Source organism: Sinocyclocheilus rhinocerous, unplaced genomic scaffold, assembly GCF_001515625.1.
Source record: "Sinocyclocheilus rhinocerous isolate Xijiao unplaced genomic scaffold, SAMN03320098_v1.1 scaffold382, whole genome shotgun sequence".
Lineage (NCBI taxonomy): Eukaryota > Metazoa > Chordata > Actinopteri > Cypriniformes > Cyprinidae > Sinocyclocheilus > Sinocyclocheilus rhinocerous.
The window spans coordinates 291,805-311,074 of record NW_015642829.1 but is presented as its reverse complement, the minus strand read 5'-3'; the positions used below and the strand labels follow the sequence as shown (position 1 = coordinate 311,074).

The window sequence follows — 19,270 nt, the reverse complement described above, 5'->3', positions numbered from 1 at the left end:
TGTGTAGTCAAATAAACCTGAAGGACTTGATTAGTTGGATAAGGTGTGTTTAATTAGGGTTGAATCTAAACTCTGCAGGGTTCTGGCCCTCCAGGAATTGAATTTGACACCCCATGGGACCCTAAGGGGACATGACGATGGAAAAAAAATATGACATATGGGAATTTTTTTTTTTGTGTTCTCTCAAAAAAGTGTTGCATTTCCCCGTTGCATTCGTTTGCAAAATCACTGAAATATAGATTTTCCTCCCACATTGTATTATTCCCATCACAAAATTTTCCCAAGCGAACACAAAGTTTCTGGCAAAATTGTTGACTTGACTGCACAGACACTATTGGAAAAGAACTGAACTGAGCTGGACGATGACATTACTGAATCAACATTGAACTTTAACTGAAAAACTGACTGTTTTCTATTATCCTCTTGCATTATCAGCACACATTTTTCCTGTTTAACACTGTAAAGCTGCTTTGACACAATCTTTATTGTATAAAGCGCTGTATAAATAAAGGTGACTTGATTTGACTTTCTTGGGTAAACACAAAAGCATCATTTTTCCTCTCATTACATTTTATTTACCACCACCATGTCCATTTAGGGGCTCCGTAAAACCTGTATTTTGAATTGTTATAATATTTCAAAATATTAATAATAAATATTAAACAATATATCTTACTAACTTCAAAATGTTGAATGATAGAGTACATCTAAAAATGTGTTTTCATACTGAAGAATAAAAAATGTGCTACAAATGTTGAATACATTGAGTGGTTGTGGGGTTTTGTTGGATCAGTGTGTTAACCCTGTTGATGTTGGTTGGTGTTTGTTTTCTCAGAATGACCATGTGCAATCAGCATTTGTCTTGTCTTAGAATGTTTGATCAGTCTGGTATGATTTTCTATCAAACCCTGACCTAATCTGACTTCATCGCAAACTGTTGCCAAGACGATGAGGTATACGCATCCCTGCCAAATCCATAGAAACCAATGTGCCTGCCTAAAACAGGATGAAAAAGCCCGATTAATCAGAACTTTCACAAGTGAACATGTTTAAGCTTTGATTATGAGCATCAATGACATCATAATGGTTAATTTTTTAACACAGGTAACACCTTTATTCAATTTAATAATGCCCATTATGACAAATATCTCATTTTAAAAATAGCTAATTACATTTTAATATACTGCACTGTAAAATGTAATAAGTTGACTTTACTTAGAAAAAGTGAGGAAACCGATTGCCTTAAAATTTCCAAGTAAAGTAGAGTATTAATGTTTAGTTGGCATAACTTAACACAATTTGTAGAGACAACTTGTTAATCAAGTATACTTAAGTACTGTTTAAAATCATTATTTGAGTTAACTTTCTATTAGTGTTCACATTACTAGGAAAATATTAGGAAACCGATTGCCTTAAAAATTCCAAGTAAGCTCAACTAAAAATAATAAGTTAAGACAAAAAGCAACAACTGAACTCGAGTTTAACATTGTTTATTATATATTAAATCTCTTCAGGTACTACAGCGTACCAAACAAAGTCAGATGACCCAACTCTATAAACAGTTTTTTGAATGTAGCATTAACAATTTTTGACAAACAAAAAACACATCGTTACTCATGTTAATCTCCTAAAGCAACTTAAAAGTGCAGTGCAAGTGCAGCTAAAAAAAGGATCCTGACTGCTTGACAATCTTTGACCTGAAACTGAACAGGTGACCTTTAAAAATAATCAACACTAGCTTAAGTCTTACCAATGCTTACAAAAAAAATAAAAAATAAGTTTAGCAATAACACTGCTCTAAAACTTTTAAGAACATTTTTTAAACATTCTTTAACGTTTAAAAATATTTTCAACAAATTTTGACAGGTAACAGTTGAAAAGTTTACTGTAAAATGTAATAAGTTGACTTTACTTAGAAAAAGTGAGGAAACCGATTGCCTTAAAATTTTAAGTAAAGTAGAGTATTAATGTTTAGTTGGCATAACTTAACACAATTTGTAGAGACAACTTGTTAATCAAGTATACTTAAGTACTGTTGACTTAAAATCATTATTTGAGTTAACTTTCTATTAGTGTTCACATTACTAGGAAAATATTAGGAAACCGATTGCCTTAAAAATTCCAAGTAAGCTAAACTAAAAATAATAAGTTAAGACAAAAAGCAACAACTGAACTTGAGTTTAACATTGTTTATTATATATTAAATCTCTTCAGGTACTACAGCGTACCAAACAAAGTCAGATCACCCAACTCTATAAACAGTTTTTTGAATGTAGCATTAACCATTTTTGACAAACAAAAAACACATCGTTACTCATGTTAATCTCCTAAAGCAACTTAAAAGTGCAGTGCAAGTGCAGCTAAAAAAAAGGATCCTGACTGCTTGACAATCTTTGACCTGAAACTGAACAGGTGACCTTTTAAAATAATCAACACTAGCTTAAGTCTTAACAATGCTTACAATAAAAAAAAAATACGTTTAGCAATAACACTGCTCTAAAACTTTTAAGAATATTTTTTAAACATTCTTTAACGTTTAAAAATATTTTCAACAAATTTTGACAGGTAACAGTTGAAAAGTTTAATTAAACAAACCTTCTGTGCAACCAGAAGATTAAAGGGATTCAACTATCCCTTTAAAACCATCTCAAACAGCCTCAACTTACATCAGCAGCAGGTTTTTAAGTGACTGTACTTTTGGTTTCAGAGATTTGTGTCCAAGAGAAAGAAACACTCTCTGAATAAAATCAAAGGTGTTCTTGAGCTGTGGAGGGTACTCCAAATTCAGCGCATATATCAGCCCAAAAAGTAGACACATGGCATCTGGAAGATTGACGATGACTCCTTCCAAGATGATTGCAGTGTTCGAAGCCTCCAAATGCAGTGCTTGTGGGGAATCCTGGCTATCTTCTGGTATCACAGTCAGTATCCCGATGGAAATCTGGGGTGTGTCACATTCACAGTCCTAATAAAAAGAAAAAAGGAACAGCAATATTACAAGTCTTGTTACATTATAAATGGGAAATCTCACAAAAGTATATGTCACCTAAAGAATCAGGACCATCTCTTGGGCCATGTTCTACATACAACTAATCAAAACACATTTTAGAAATTTGACAAAATGAACAGTACAAGGGCTTGATTAAGAAAAGTGAAACAAAAGCAGAATTTACTTATCTGGTCCAAATTAAGGAGTTGACTAAAGCATAATTGAATGCCTATATGTGATGTTTGTGTGGGGTTATAGTAAAGGTACTTACCAGTGCTGTTGTAAAAAAGTCAGAGGCTTCTTCTCCAAGAATGAGTGGAAGGCCACGAAGAACTGCTGTGCGCTTTGCAATGATGTCAGTGCTCTGGAAAAAAAAAGAAGATACACTTACATTTTACAGTGTATGTATAATATAAAATTAAATATGAAATTAGTTAATACGACAGTAACATAATTTAGTTTAAGAAAGAAGCATTGATAAGCTTACCACAGGTTTGATTTGCTGAAGAAATTCAGAGAGTCTTTTTCCAACAGCCCCTTTCTTGCTCTCAAAAATGTCCAGAAATCGTGAAGCATGTTGATCGAGTGCAGAGAAAAAATCTTGCTTGAGGTTTTTGCTTGCAATTCGATTAAACTCTGAATTGATCTGTAAAAGGAAACAGAAAAGTCTATTAGGCTTTTTGTTACTCTTTTAAAGGGATACTTGCAAATTGTTTAATTTACTCACACTCATGCTGTCCTAGATTCACATGACTACTTTCAGATGAATCCAAATGAGTAAATTTATAATATAAAAATAACCCATCCCTGAGTTTATATAGAGTTGTATGGATTAATGTAACAATATCAGTTTGTGCTTTTGAGCTTTCACATTGTAGCACCTCTTCACTTGCAATAAATGGACTGAGATGGACTAGTTTTCTAAAAACTTTTTTTTTTTTAAATGTTGGTGGGAAAAAAGCAATACACATCTGGCATGGCATGATGGTAAATAAATGAATTGTTCTTTATATTTTGTGTTATCATGATGTAATTTAATTATAACTTACCTGCCTTTCTGTGAAAAGTGATGGCCATCTTTGGAGAGTCTCTGTTACTGGAGGTTCCTTCTCTACGATCTCTTTTCTTCTCAAGGAGAAAGTGGAATCCATGTGCTGTGATATCAAGGTGGAACTTGGATGACTTTTATTCATTTCCTCCACAAGTTGTAAGCGTTTAGATTCCATGCTGCAGTCATCCTCACCAGCAGGACAATTGGGAAGAAAATTGATTTCAAATCGTTTAGGCCTTTTAACACCTCTCACAGGATCTTGGCCTCCCCTTTTTCCTGCATTTATAAGAACATCTGTGCATCCAGCTCGGCGTAGCTTCGTTCTGTAGTTCCCCATTTTAAATTTGAGGCTGTTCTTCCAACCGTTCCATCCAGTAGAGGAACCTGGTTCAGTAAGGCATGGATGTTTTTTTACCAGTGCAGATGCAACATCATTGAAATCGTCATCAGAGGGATATGCTTTGAAGTTGTACATAGACTCAGCAAGTTTTTCAAGAATTTCATGCTTCATGTCCCTAGGAACGTGCATATATGTCTGGTCTTTCATGAAGAGAAGATTTCCTTGGCGCAATCTGTACTCAATGTCTACAGGAAAATTTGGGATTTCAAAGGTCTCTGGCCACTGAGCTTGGCGTACATTAGATGAACCTTCTTCTGAGGTCAAAGACACAATATCTGTGTCAGCTGTACTTGGTGTAGGAGATGCTGTAGGAGATGCTGCAAGAGTAATCACCTTTAAGGTGGGCCTTTCAGGTAAATCTGCAATGTCTGTTAGGTTAATCAGTGCATTGTTAAAATCAGCATCTTCATACTGAAGATAAAACTTGTAAGGAAGACCTAGCTTTTCCTCAAGCTGTTCCATCAATGAAGTCAAAGTTTGTGGTTTCCTATGCAGCGTGATTTTCCTTATGTCGTTTTCATTCACTATCACTCTAAGTATAGTTTTTGTCTCCATTGTGTCCTGTGAACCTAAAAATGAGAAATTAATGAAATCAAATGAAATTAAAGGAAAAAGGGAAAAAAATTATTACCCTCATATTTTTTAAACCTGTATAACTTTATTCTGCTGAACATAAAATATATTTTTAAGAACATTGCTAATCAAACAACTTTGGGTTCCTGATGAAAGTCAATAGGAACTGAAACTATGTGTTTACCAACATTCTTAAAAATACCTTATTTTGTGTTCAGAAGAATAAAGTCATACAGGGTTAAAAAAGAAAGAAAGAAACGGATGAATAAATGAGGACTATTTTCATTTTTAGAATGACTATCCTTTTAAAAGCTTAATTTAACACAAGATGAAATGTTTAGCTGTAACAAAAGTCCTGCCCCGAATTTTGTAGGATGCCAGTGGAAAAATGTCATTCAAATCAGAGAGCTTTGTGACAGTCATGTCTGGTACATGACTGCACAATTCGTAGGAACGCAGATGCTCAATGTACCACGATGTCTGTTTTTTGCATACAAACAAAATATTGGTGTTGATGATGACAGTTTTTACAATTTGCCTAAAATCAGGCAGACATGAATTTGCACCAGCAGACAGAAACATATCAGGACTGTACTTGATGCCATCAATGCACACTGAAGATGTGACAAGTACAGTGCTTTGGGTAGGAAAATTCTGCTGAAGCATGTTCTGAACACTCTCAGGAAAAGATTAAATCAGCGTAGACGTCACTTTGTCCATCTGGACAGAAGGTTTAAAAAAGGATGACGAGTCCACATGGTACGCCACCATTCTTTGGTGTCGGACTGACAGAGTTTGTGTGACGTTTTTGAAATTTTTTCGTCTCACGAATGATTTGTTTGAAGAACTTGTGCTTGCCTTCAAAACGCATGGTCCAAACATCTCTAAGTGGCCCATATGTCCTAATTAGTTGTGAATAATGTTCAATGTAGTGGTGTTTAGGACGAAGCACAAAATCAGGGAATACTTTCGAAAGCAAACATCTGTGCTCTGAAATTTTAGCCGCAAGAAAATCAATAGTGTCATCAGTGAATCTGAAGGATGTCGCCAGTTCTAGTATGTCTTTCAAAAGCATTAGTATCTCCCATATTGCATCATTTTCTGGGATGTCAAAGCCAATCATTAGTGGGAGAAGTCTTAAAAGTGCCCAGTTTTCATGGCCATTTCCACCAATCGTGCCTCTAGAGGCAAACGTAGTTGGAATGACCTGAGGTTGATCGATCTTGTCCATGAATTGGTATGGAAACTGTTTGATCATCCTGTTCACATACTCAAGGGTGATGTACTTTTTGTTAATTAAAGCATTGAGGCAGAGTGCCATTTCAACGGGTATGACACCCTCCAAGAGATCATGCAGGATGTCAGGTGGAAAACCAGTGACAGAGTGAAAATGGTCAAGCTTATTTAAAACACATCTGCCTTTTACACCATACTGTTTCGTCAAATTTGGGTCTTTTAAAACTTCTTCAACTTGCCTGTCATGATTCTGCTTTGTCCTGGGTTCAAATCCTCCTGACAGTACGTCTTTCTGTTGAATTTCACTCCTTTTCACCATGCAAAAGCGGCAAGGGTGTTCCACAACGAAGCTCTCTTGAAATCCTGCCAAGGAATGAGCACCAAGATTATCAGCAGCAACATTGAGAACTGTTCCCTTTACACATTCTCCTAACTGCTCCACATAGACACCATGTCTCTCCAGAGTTTTGAGGTCTTGCACAAGAGGGTGAAGGACTCTCTTGTACCCATATTGTTTTACAGCACTAGTTTTGCATAAGAGTGCTAGCTGAATTGCCTGAAGTGAAGACCTGTGTTTAGATGGAAGATTAGCAAGAACCCAATACACACTGAATATCTTGTGTTTCTTTTTTGAGGTGCCAAGCGGATTGGCAATCTCAAATTCATCAGTGTATAGGGTAAGCAAAATCCGGAATTTCTCTGTCATCAAAAAATCATTCTCACGATAGTTAGTGCTGTCTATGTAAGAGCTAATCCCATCTGCATTGCCAACAGGAGAAAGAACTTTCTCAAGAACATCAGTTCGGTTTAAAAGCACCTGTAACATATTCAGAATTGGCACATAAGCAAATGATTGAGAGTCTTTCCAAAGTTTATATTCTATCGGCATTACAACTGGAAATTCGTTTTGAAAATATGATGCTCTCTTACTCACTGTTGAGAGTGACTCACCAGAATCGGTCATTTTCAAGATCAGATTATTCTCTGTGACAGCTTTCACAATCTCTTTTAAAGCAGAATCACTGTAACTGACCCCATGTTTATCTAGAATCTGTCGTATGGCATTACACAAAAGGGGCTTTGAGAGGAGAAAGATCTGATTCATTTGTTGAACTACTTCTTGTACTGCTGCATCAGAGATATGCAAAATGGTCTGCATCTTAAGAAAGAGCAAGCCTATATTACATTCTAGCTGATTCTGTAAAACATCCAGGTTTTGAGTCTGGTCCTCTTCTTCATGTTCATCTTGGTCAAATTCAGTAGAATCCACCGACTCATGGTGAGACACTGTATTTTGTCTAACATCTTGAGGCAAATCTGCAGCTACATTTTGAGTTTCAACTGCAATGGTGGGTTTTAATTCCCTCTGACTACTTAATTGGTGTTCTTTACATTTGTGAGCATTAAATGTTGAATAAACTCGGCTCTCAAAATTGCACTCATTGTACGGACACTGAACCTTTTCATTCTTTTTTAGATGATGACGCAAGTGGGTGAAGAACTCAGATTCTGAACAAGGTTCCTTAAATTCACAGAGTGAACAGTGAAATATTAAAGGAGATTCTTTTGATCCACTTGTTTGTTGTGCATTCACATGTTGGGAATGATTTCGTGTCAAATGTACCTTCAACGCATTAAAAGACTTGAATGAACACAAACAGTCTGTGTGAAGGCATGGAATTGGACATGTTCGAGAGTAGCTTCCATGTTTTATGCGATAATGCTTCAAGAGGAGAGATCTCTTTTCACAGGAAAAAAAACAATACTTACACTTCCATTGCATGTCTCATCATCTAGTAAGATCTGCAAGTAAAAGAATATTATCATCATCATACATCTAAAATAACATTCAAATATAAATCAGTGAATCAGAGTAATCAGCAATGTTTTCTTCAGTCACTGCACACATTTGCCCTCATTCTTGAAAGTTTCATGAAAATATAAGAATGGATCAAGGATCAACGTTCCCCCTGGTCTATGCAAACTATGTAACAGCGCTTTGGTGGTGCAGCGTTTTTCAGCCGAGATGCTGATATGGATTATCCACAGCTTAATATATTACACCAGCATCTGGTTTTGCATATAGTTTGTTCTATCAACAATTACTGACAATACAAATGCAGTCACACAGGCAATATTAACCTCTCCTTTTTTGTTCAGTAGTTGTGCAAGTAGGATGTGACAGTTTAAATATTTTTGCACACAATTTTAACTAAATTCAGTTTGCTTAAAATAATACAGAACGTTTGTATGTTTCAAGCACAATTTACATGTGCTTGGAAGCAGGTGTAAAACCTACTAACATTTAAAAAAACACTTTCATGAACCAAAAAAATTTACATCAGAACGGAATTAACAACTTACACATTCATTCAGGTGAATTTTCAAGAATGAGGCCATTCAAAACAAAAACTTGATAAAAAAAAAATGCAGCCAAAGATGCAGTGATTAGCAAATGTTAGACTGCTCATTTCGATGAACACAATCCAGCTTTTTTTAATTTTTATTTTTTTTTTGCACTTTCATCAGCTGTGCCGAAACTTTACCACACCGGCCAGAAGGCTATCTTTATTGTTGAGCCCTGGCATTGTCTCGGTTTGCCATTTGTTGGAATCTGTGTGAACCAGCCTTTAAGAATAGTTAAAATCCATTTTCCGTCATAACGATTTAACTGCCCTCTGACCAAGCTGTTGTATTACCACAAAGGCTTTTCAATGCCTAATGGACAGATCAACCTGATTTCAACAATTTTATTGGAGAAACTCATCTCACTCCCTTGCTCTCGGCACTGTAGGATTCAGTTTTTCAGACACAATGAGAGACTGGTGACATCATACAGAATGGATCGCTTATATCTGTGTGGAACAGCTTGGTGCAAAGCATTGTTATATTGCCTGTTTATAATACTTAATCCTGGCATCTCTGTCTGTGAAGAATGACTATTGAGCAATGGAAGGAAGAAACAATGGGCTTAGTAGATCTGGAGGCTGGGATCTCCCTTAATTGCAAAAAAGTAAACAAGAGAAAGAAACAGGAACAGTAGCAGTGCAGACTGGGAATTTGTGACCTACTCCAGGATTTATCCACTGCCCGCAGAAAGAAATGTGATATAACTCTACTGAGCAATGTGTTATCCACAAAATATCTCAAGTTGCCAGCGTGAACAATTACAATTAACACCACAACAATTGACAGTTAGGGTGCATAATTAATAAAATTGCAACCGCTTTAAAAGATTGCAGTAAGCTTCGAGGCAGTGTTGGGAAAGCTACTTTATAGCTTGTAAAGCTACAAGCGGGACTTCGCACAGCTCCAGTGATCTGTTGAAGATCTGTGTGAAGATGGGGGCCAGCTGGTCAGCACAGTATTTCAGACAGACTGGTGTAACACAATCTGGGCCTGTTAATAATTTAAAGATAAACTACAGTCAAGCTACTATCTATATCTACGGTTATCTATGCTACATGCTACAAACAAAAAGCAGCTACTACATTGAAGCTAAGGGGGCCACATATTTTAAAATATGCTATATATAGTTTATAATTTAATCATGGTAGTTTTTAAGACTAGAGCTGAGTCAAAAACATAAATATTTATGTGCAGCATTTATGTTTCATTATAAAAAAAGATACTAAATGCAGCCAGACTTTCCTGTTTGTGGGAAAAAAACAGTTTGTTACATGAAAAGCTACAACGTTTTGAATACTGTTGTGCTGCTAAAATGTAGTTACGTTAGTAGCACTGCTATTTTTAGTTAGTTCCTGACTGCTAATCTTAGAGGTGAGAGTCTGTGGAATGACTTTTTTACATGAAAGCCCTGTTATTTGGTGAATGACAAACACATGATGCAGTCTTCTTATTAGGAGAGGGGTCAGGATTCTTCTACAGGGAGATTTTGTCAAGCTGCAGTATACATTTCTACGGCTTTGCTGTGCTGTGATTTACAATAGTGGTGACAGAACCCACGACTGCCCATCACATTCAAATAAGTAACTTAGAATTGGCTGGCTGACATTCAGCTGGCTCCCAGCACATTAAAAATGTATGACATATCTTTTGCCTGAGAGACTAGCTGCTCAACTGTAATTTGGCTTGGGAGCATGAGATGATAGTTTTTGTCCATCTTTGCTATTTTTGCCTCCAAATATAGTAATAAATTAAAAATAAATAAACAGTATTTCATTTAGCCTTAGTTGCATACAAACAAGACAGAAAAAGCATGCAAGAACTCAAATCATCCTTTTTACTTTAATATTCTTGCAGTTCAAGTATGTCATTAATGTAGGTCTTTATTAACCCTGTAAGGCCCACTGTTGTAATATTACAGCGTCAGTTTTAGCTCCACTAAAATAAACCTGTACTTGTTTTTTAGCCTTTAAGATCACATTTACACAATTAGTAGGTCCTATTGTTCAGTCCTACAATGTTGTTGGGTGGTATATTTTGTAAATAGGTCTGTTTACCTGGCCATAAACTTACACAACCTGCACACTTGCTTCAAGGGACTTCACCTCTTTTTATTGGACTGGATAAACCAGTATGCACATGATAAGTAGAGCACTATAAGCTATCAGACTGTATTGTTTGAAATCTGTAGAATGTGTGAATTCTGCAAAATTGGTGAATTCTTTAAAATGCTTAAGTATGATTGGGTTTGACTTGCATCAAGATAATTTCGCCTTGAAAAGTAATATAAAGATGCCTGTGAACTGGACGAGGAAAATGACCACCCATTTTTGTTGGCACATCTGATGGTTATGTGAACATCATGCCAACAAAACCAGGCCATTCAAGAACACAGACCATGCGCCGTAACAGGTAAAGCTGTCTGAAAAATTTTAGGAAGAATTTTATCTGTCTCAACATTAATTTCTCTGATTAGGATATCACTAATGATGCAGTCTCCCATCATACACCACTGGAGTACTTCTGAAGGTTTGTGTCAGAAGATATGATCAAGGCTCTGACATCTAACACCAATGAGTAGTTTTCAAAAGAAAGGAGCATTTATAAAATCATTATGAGACTATGGGAATTGAACATGGCTATGAACAGAGCTAGACATCGTACATACCAGTAAATAATTTTTATTGAAAATATTTTTATAATAGATGTAATATTCATAAAAACAATTATTATTGTGTGATTATTTGTGTATGGATATATAGGCTGCTGTTATGTGGCTACATAAGCAGTATACCCTGCAAATGAACCCTTAGATCATCTTTAGATTTGTTCAGACTGAAATTCTGCTACCCCAAAGGCCCAACGTTGTAATACTACAACATTTCACTAAAAACGTACTAAAAATAAAAAAATGTTCAAACTCATTTATTTCTGCATTAGAGGCCTCCCACAACATATAAATGGTGAAATAATTTTTTCACATTTTTTTTCTAAATTTGGGTCTTACAGGCTTAAAGAGATATTTATCTAAAGGTCCACAATGGCATAAATGAGACTTTATAAGATACAAGTTGTAAAATGTGTTTGAAAAAGACAAGACTTTTTGATATTCTTGTCTTTTCTCTAACAAAATGTATATATATACAGTAGAAGTTCTTGCAATATACAGTGTACAAAGTGTGACTGCACAGTGCTCAACAGAAAGCCCATGGAGGCTGTAGAGATAACAAGTGGAATGAAAGAAAGCCTCATTTAATGAGGTCATCAGTTGGGTTGAGGCAAGGACTGCTCCTTTTGTCAGCTGTCAGTGTTATATTTCATAGGCTTTTCATCGGATTGGAAGTTTTGTATATGTTTTTCACAATAAGGTCCATTACATAACGTTAAAAAAAAAAAGTTAAAAATACAACTCTGTGTGTGTAGCTACTGGCTAACTGGACAGAAAGCACTTAGTCAAATATATGAATAGATGTTACATTTATGGTAAAATATGTTATTATATATTTAAAATCAATTAATATATGTATTTTTAAGCAACAGTGGCGCAAGTTATTTTGTTATATCATGGTGGATGTTTTACCATTTTGACATTTTATTTTATTTTATTTATTTTCAAATCACATATTTCCAGAGGTTCTCAACTGCCATTATGCATGCTATTATAGACCTTGGTTTTAGAGGAGAAAGATTTGTGGAGGTGGAGCTATGGTGGATGACTCAGCTTTAAGGTCTAGACTGAATTGAATCTGAAAGGAACAGTTATTTGAAGATTGAAGTGTATGCTTTGCAGGTGATTAGTATTAGTGGAGATCAAATAACTGCTGATGTATTGATTGGGGTCTGATTAATCATACTGAATGCACAGTCTGGACTTTATTGTGTATTTATTGTCCTTTCAGGGTTTTAGCATTAATGACTGTTTTATTTAATTATTACTATGAAAAATAAATGCCTCAATTGGAACTAGGCACCTTGAAACTTGTGTGCTTGCTGTGTTCAGCACGATTCTGAGAGCAGGGAAATCATAAGTGCATTCATTCACTTCAAGAACCTGGCCGATTACTGTTGTGACACTTTCACCTGAAATTTTGTCCACATGATATGTGTACTTTTCATTGAAAATATTGCATTTTTTTCCCAGTGGATGCCTGCAGCATTGAGATTAGGGCCCATAGATTTCATGAACTCTAAAACCATAGCCATCATGGGTTTCTGTTGTGAATAAAATGAATGTTTTCAGGCTAGCAATAAAAAGACACAATTGTGATTTAAAAATAGTTTTCCAGTGTGATAATCATGTGTGATACCTCTGATTTCACAGTCAACCGCAGCATTTTGCTTGCAGCACGCACCTCTGACAGCAATGTGAATATCAATTGCCATGCTAATCCGAAAAAAACAAGGCACTGGCTAATTATGAAGCAAGATGGAACAGTCTTTTATTCCTAAGCCCCTTGAAAGATGCATCAGAACATCATTTTCCAAAGTGCCTGTTAACTTTTTAATTTCTCCCAGAGGGTAGCCAATCTGCGCAAACCTGGATAAATAATTAAAGACTGGCTAATAGGATTGTCAGGCTTGGTTTACCATTATCGTTCCCTGGTTTGTTCATGTCCACTGTTTTGAGGGAACTGTGCTGTAGAGAATTGCTGTTTGAGGTAACAGCCGAAGTAACCAAAATAATTTTACTGTTATTAACAAAACACTAAAACACATCTAAAACATGGACAATGTGTATTACAATGCTGTATTCATTCAGCTCACATTTTGACAATTTTTACGTTATTTTTCTTAAAGTAATAGTTCACCCAAAATGCAAATTTGCTGAAAATGTACTCACATTAAGGCCATCCAAGATATAGATGAGTTTAAAACAGATTTGGAAAAAATTAGCATTACATCACTTGCTCGCCAATTGGATCCTTGGCAGTGAATGGACACGTCAGAATGAGAGTCCAAATAGCTGATAAAAACATCACAATAATCCATAAGTAATCCACACGACACCAGTCCTTCAATTAATGTCATGTGTAGCAAAAACCTACATGTTTGTAATAAACACATCCTACATTAAGACATTTTTTTACTTCAAACTGGTTCTTCTTGCTGAAATACAAGTCCTCTATCGATAATATTGCTTTCTCCAGTGAAATAATTGTCTTATTTGAATCAGGAGAGAAATATGCACAGATCAAGCTCTGTTTACACGTGAAAATAAGTTTTAAATTATTATGGATTATGGACTTGTATTTTGAAGCAATGACAGTTTAAAGTCAAAATGGATCAATGATGGATTTGTTTCTAATAAGCACACAGCTTTTCGTTTCACAAGACATTAATTGATGGACTGGAGTCGTGTGTATTACTTGTGGATTATCGTGATGTTTTTTATCAGCTGCTTGAACTCTCATTCTGACGGCACCCATTCATTGCAGAGGATTCATTGGCGAGCAAGTGATGTAATGCTAAATTTCTCTGCATCTGTTCCAATGAAGAAGTACATTTTCAGCAAATTATCCTATTATACTATCCTATCCTATATATTTTTAAATTATGCATAAAATCCGATTTACATTTTGCACTTTTCTCATGAACTAAAATAATTATTTTCATTAACTTAGATGCAGTTTTAGTCAGTGAATTAAACAAGTAAAATTGACTAAAATGAAAGAATTTGACAAATAAATATTGACCCAATTTAATTAATATTTTTGTTTAAAATACCAAAACTATGACTTAAAAAAAAATTACTGTACAAAAGACATACAAATATCTGAACCGTAATCAAATGTAAACATGAAGGCAGTGTTTTAACCTTTGTGATAAATCTTACCTAAATAAAATCTTGTCTTGAGATGCTTGCATTCTGTTCCATTCCACTCTATTCGGAATGAAAAAAAAAAAACATTCTGTGAGTGACCTCTTAGAGTGCAACAAGTTGGATAGTTTCTCTGTATGTTTTTGTGAGCATACTGAACATCTCTGTCTCTGTCTCTGTGTGTGTGTGTGTGTGTGTGAGTGTGAACATAAGTGAGTGAGTGAATAAAGGCTGAGCATTGATTTAAACCCCAGCCGGCTCCTGAGGGACTACATGTCGAGACGAGAGGATAGAGTGACTCTTAAACATCTCTTCTGCTCTCTCTCCTTCCATCCCTTCTCTCTCTCTTCATTTCACGAGTTTCAAAATGATAAACTGACAACTAAATAATGGCTGTTTGTTCTACCCAGCTTAATTATATGCATTTTAGCAAGGGCCCCCCTGCCAAGCAGCAGAAAGGTAGCCATTTATCTCGTCTCTAGGTGTTTCACTATGTGCCTGCCAGCACAGGGCAGTGAAAGAAAAGGAACTGGCCTGCCTGTGATGGAAATATCAACTCCTATTTGTTTGTGACTTATGGAAGTGAATGCTGCACAGGCACATTATCAGAAACCTAAAAAGTTCCTAGGTTTGTTTCAATACTGCAGTGCATCCATTAATGTAAAAAAGGTAGTTATTAACACTGATCCCTAATCCATGACGCATGTTAACTCCATCTAGAAAGCAAAGAAAAACTTAAGTGCTTTAAATTTCAAAGTTCATGCTTTTGGATTAGTCAACCTGCAAATAACTTGAAGGAATGTCAGTTCCATTATTCTAACTGTCTGCAATACTAAACATTGATTGGCCAATTGTATCTATGAATGGTCAGATATGGTTGTATAATGACCATTTAACTGTTGATTTGACCTCTATTCAAGGCAACATACTACTTTCATATCTCTTGTATCACACCACTGACTCATGCTCTCATTTCCTTCAATCACTGGCGCCATCTTGCATCTCAGTTATTGACTGAGAAAATGATCTCTGAGGTCTTCAGTATTAACATAACTGTAATAGTATTGTCTTGTAGCTGGGCTGTTTTATAAGTTTAAGTGGAATCTTTTTCGAAGCTGAAGCTTCAAGATAATATAAAGGTAAAACTATTTTAAATCAACATATATTTTCATATTTTATATTTATTAATTTGCTGTATGTGGAATAATGTACAGTCATTATTGTAAAAAAAAAATAAATAAATAAAAAATAAAAAAACATTGATAGAGTGATCAAAACCCTGATTTGGAGCCTGTATAGTGCCTGTATAGTACAATTTTCTTTACCCACATTACTGTCATTTTTTGAGGCCCAACATGGCCTTTCCCCCCATACTTTAAAATGAAACTATTAACTACCATTATAAAACTTACACAACTGTTGAACAACTAAGTTTATAGAGGAAAATGGGAGTTTTGGGGTGTTTTCGCAAGCTTTTCTAAGAATCAGAGTTTCAGAAAAGACCCAGCAGGCAGGACTGTTATGCTGACCTTGCTGTAGTTCCTACTGACCTGAGGATATTAGTGGAATAAATCACACTTTAATGTCCAGACCGCTCCACTCTAGCAGAGGAACGCAGTGCAGTGATAAGAATGAAGCCCCTCAGAAATGAGCCTGTAGCTGCAGGGAGGAACAGGATGTGTGAGGACTGGGGAGCCAAGGATAGGAGGTGACTTATATCTGACCTTCTCATCCGTTTGACAGCTTTTAAGTCTAACTGATCCAGGTCTGTAAGTACTTCCATGACATACTGCCTTTAGAATACAAGTATACAGAAAAAGGCAGGGGAACAAGCTATGAAGCCTGTATATTTACAGTGCAAATGTAACCACCTTTGCTCTTAAAAAAAAAAAAAAAATCAGTCTTTATATTTCAAAATGTTTCAGTCTTCATATTTCAAAATGTGTTACGTGCTATTTCTTTGTAATTTGTGAAATTTACTAGCAATTTTTGAGTTAAAATTGTTTCAAAGTAAATCCTACACAAATGTTTTCAGTGTTGTCTTTTTCTGGAAAAAATTGTATGGAAGTTGATTATGAAACACTTGTTAAATGGAATTTAAAACAATGTAGCAATATACATTTATTATAGTTAACTAAAACTATAAATAACACCATAAAAAATGTTACTTGAAATAAAGTAAACTTCAACTGAAATAAAATATAAAAGAACTTTATTTCAGCTAGTTACTTTAACATTTCTCATTTTCATTTAGCTTAACTTGTGTACCAAAATAACTAAAAATGAAATAAAAATGAATATAAACTACGCAGACATATATTTAAAAAAAACTAATAACCAAAACTTTAACAAAAATGTAAATGAAAATGGAAAATGTAAAAAAATATGTATTATTAATAAAATCTATATTAGTATCTAAATCACAATATACTGTAATATGTTTACATGTACTCTAGTTTTTCTGCCCAACAGAAAACACTAGACACACTTTTTCTATGATAACAGCCTTTTTAAATTTATGTCATTTTAATTTTTTAAGTATTTATTTTATTTATTTATATTTTATTTACTATATATATTAGAACTTAAATCTTATCTTATCTTATAGCTTTAGATCTTATCTAAATCTTATCTATTTTCATCTTAAAATTATCAGAGCTTAAAATATGGACAGATCTGTACTGTGCTTTCCTTTCTTGCATTATCTCTTGTCATTTAAGGTGCAAATGTCTTCTTCAAATGAGGCCATTATGAATATGTTAATGGACAGGCTAATTCCAGACTTACATTTGAAAATACTTGCTAGTCTAAAGAATGATTTACTGCTCACAACTCCTCGTGATGTGAAAGACAAAGGGCTTTTCTTTCTTGAGGGCTGGCCATGGCTGACTAAAAGCCTTTCTATATTAAACATAGTGGGAAGTGGATTTTAATCGGTAGCATATGCCTGCATTGTGCAGCATTACTTAAGTACAAGAAAGAAGTCAGCTGGATGGAGGCGACATTCTGACGCATTATAGTTTCACATCCCGACATGTCAGACCTTTCAAACTAACATCATCAGGTACCATTAAACATCTCACGGCTATGACAGTTTAATCAAATCTCACACAGTTGGAGGACAAAAATGATCTCCACCTCTTAATATCTAGCGTGTTATGGCGGAAAGATTCACACCAACATTTGTTTGAAATATGAGAATGACATGAAGGATAAAAATTGGGACACAAGTGCATGGAACAAATTAAGTTTTTGTATGTCTTGCTTTTTCCTCTGTCTAGTGTAATGGTGATCTCAAACTATTTAAAATAGTACTGAATGGCTGAGCCATTCGTCATGATATTTTAAATAAACACTAATGACATATTATCGGAACTTCACCTGTATTCACCATACTTCTTCATTTTATAGCTTCATGTTGACTGAGGCTGCAGTATAATCCGAAGTTTACTGTATGTGATCAGTGTATGCAGATATAAACTTCAATTCTGAACAGTTTTTCAAGTAAAAGAGCTGTATGTGAATATTTTTTCTACTACTACTACTACTACTAATAATAAACATTATATAAATACAAATAATTTTAAATACTGTATGTGGTTAGTTTGAGTAAAAATTCCTTAATTTTCAATCAACTTACATTTTAATACTTTAACATGAGGAAAAATAATTAAAGAGACAATAAAACTTTATGTTAATGTAAACCTCATAATCTATCATAAAGGTTAAAGCTAGTCAAACAAGCCCAAACAATAATTCCATGCTGCTTCCTATTTAGAAGATTACTAGAATGCTATAAAGTTTTCCATTGAATACAGAGTATGAGGTGAAATACAAGGTTTTCTTCAACTGTTACATTATAGAATCCCATAATAAAAGAAATAAAATATGGAGTCCAGTCTCCTCTTTGCTAATATATTATGTATGGTAATATCTCCCACAAGTACCCTTCTACATCTCTATTAATTACTCAATTAAAGGCATACAAGTGAGTAAGTGAAAAAGAGATGGAGGAAAGGAGGTCAGAACATGTCAAGTATGATTATGATCATGTCCATCCTCATAAATTATTGAAAACCAGGTCATAATAGAGGTGAACACAGAACTTGTATTATTTTATTATTAAACAAAGATGATAAAAGGTATGTTCAATATTATTTTAAAAAGTTATAATAGTATTTTTATAAAATTAGCATGACCCTTCTATGCAAAAAAAGAAAAATAAATACATTAAAAAAATTACTGAGCATTCAGGCCATCCAAGATGGAGATGAGTTTGTTTCTTCATTGGACCGGATTTGTAGAATTGTAGCATTACATCACTTCCTCACCAATGGATCCTATGCAGTGAATGGGTGCCGTCAGAATGGTGCCATCCAAACAGCTGATAAAAGCATCACATCCATCGATTAACGTCGTGTGAAGCAAAAATCTGCATGTTTGTAAGAAAAAAGACTATTATTAATTTAACTTAAAACCGTTGCCTCTGGCCAAATCATGAATCAGTGATCCATAATAACGCTTCATCCAGTGAAAAAGTCCATCCACTGTTGTCCTTTCAAATCAAAACATGTCTCACAGACATATTTGGACTGGTTTCACCTGTAAACTGTACTTCATCTGTGAATATTTCTCACCTGACACAGACAAGATGACTTTTTCAATACAGAAAGCAATATTATGGATAGAGGAATTTTAGGGTTAGTAAACTTATCAAATTTTCCTTTTTTTGGGTGATCTATTCCTTAAAGACACAGATAAGACAGACAAGTTATTCATAAATTGATAGCATTTCTT

At 34.8% G+C, this 19,270-nt stretch overlaps 1 protein-coding gene and 1 long non-coding RNA gene across 2 annotated transcripts; both read right to left on the bottom strand.

Annotated features, from left to right (window-relative positions):
* Positions 1-2,376: 2,376 nt before the first annotated feature.
* LOC107756733 (uncharacterized) lies at positions 2,377-3,806 on the bottom strand. The gene is made up of 3 exons (XR_001641860.1): positions 3,477-3,806; positions 3,261-3,353; positions 2,377-2,965 (listed from the first exon to the last, which is right to left on the bottom strand). It is a non-coding gene; the product is annotated as an uncharacterized LOC107756733 (long non-coding RNA).
* Positions 3,807-4,023: 217 nt separating this feature from the next.
* LOC107756721 (sterile alpha motif domain-containing protein 3-like) lies at positions 4,024-4,924 on the bottom strand. Its single transcript, XM_016573933.1, has one exon. It carries the CDS (start codon positions 4,900-4,902, stop codon positions 4,024-4,026), a length of 879 nt encoding a protein of 292 aa, XP_016429419.1. The 5' UTR covers positions 4,903-4,924.
* Between the last annotated feature and the right edge of the window lie 14,346 nt (positions 4,925-19,270).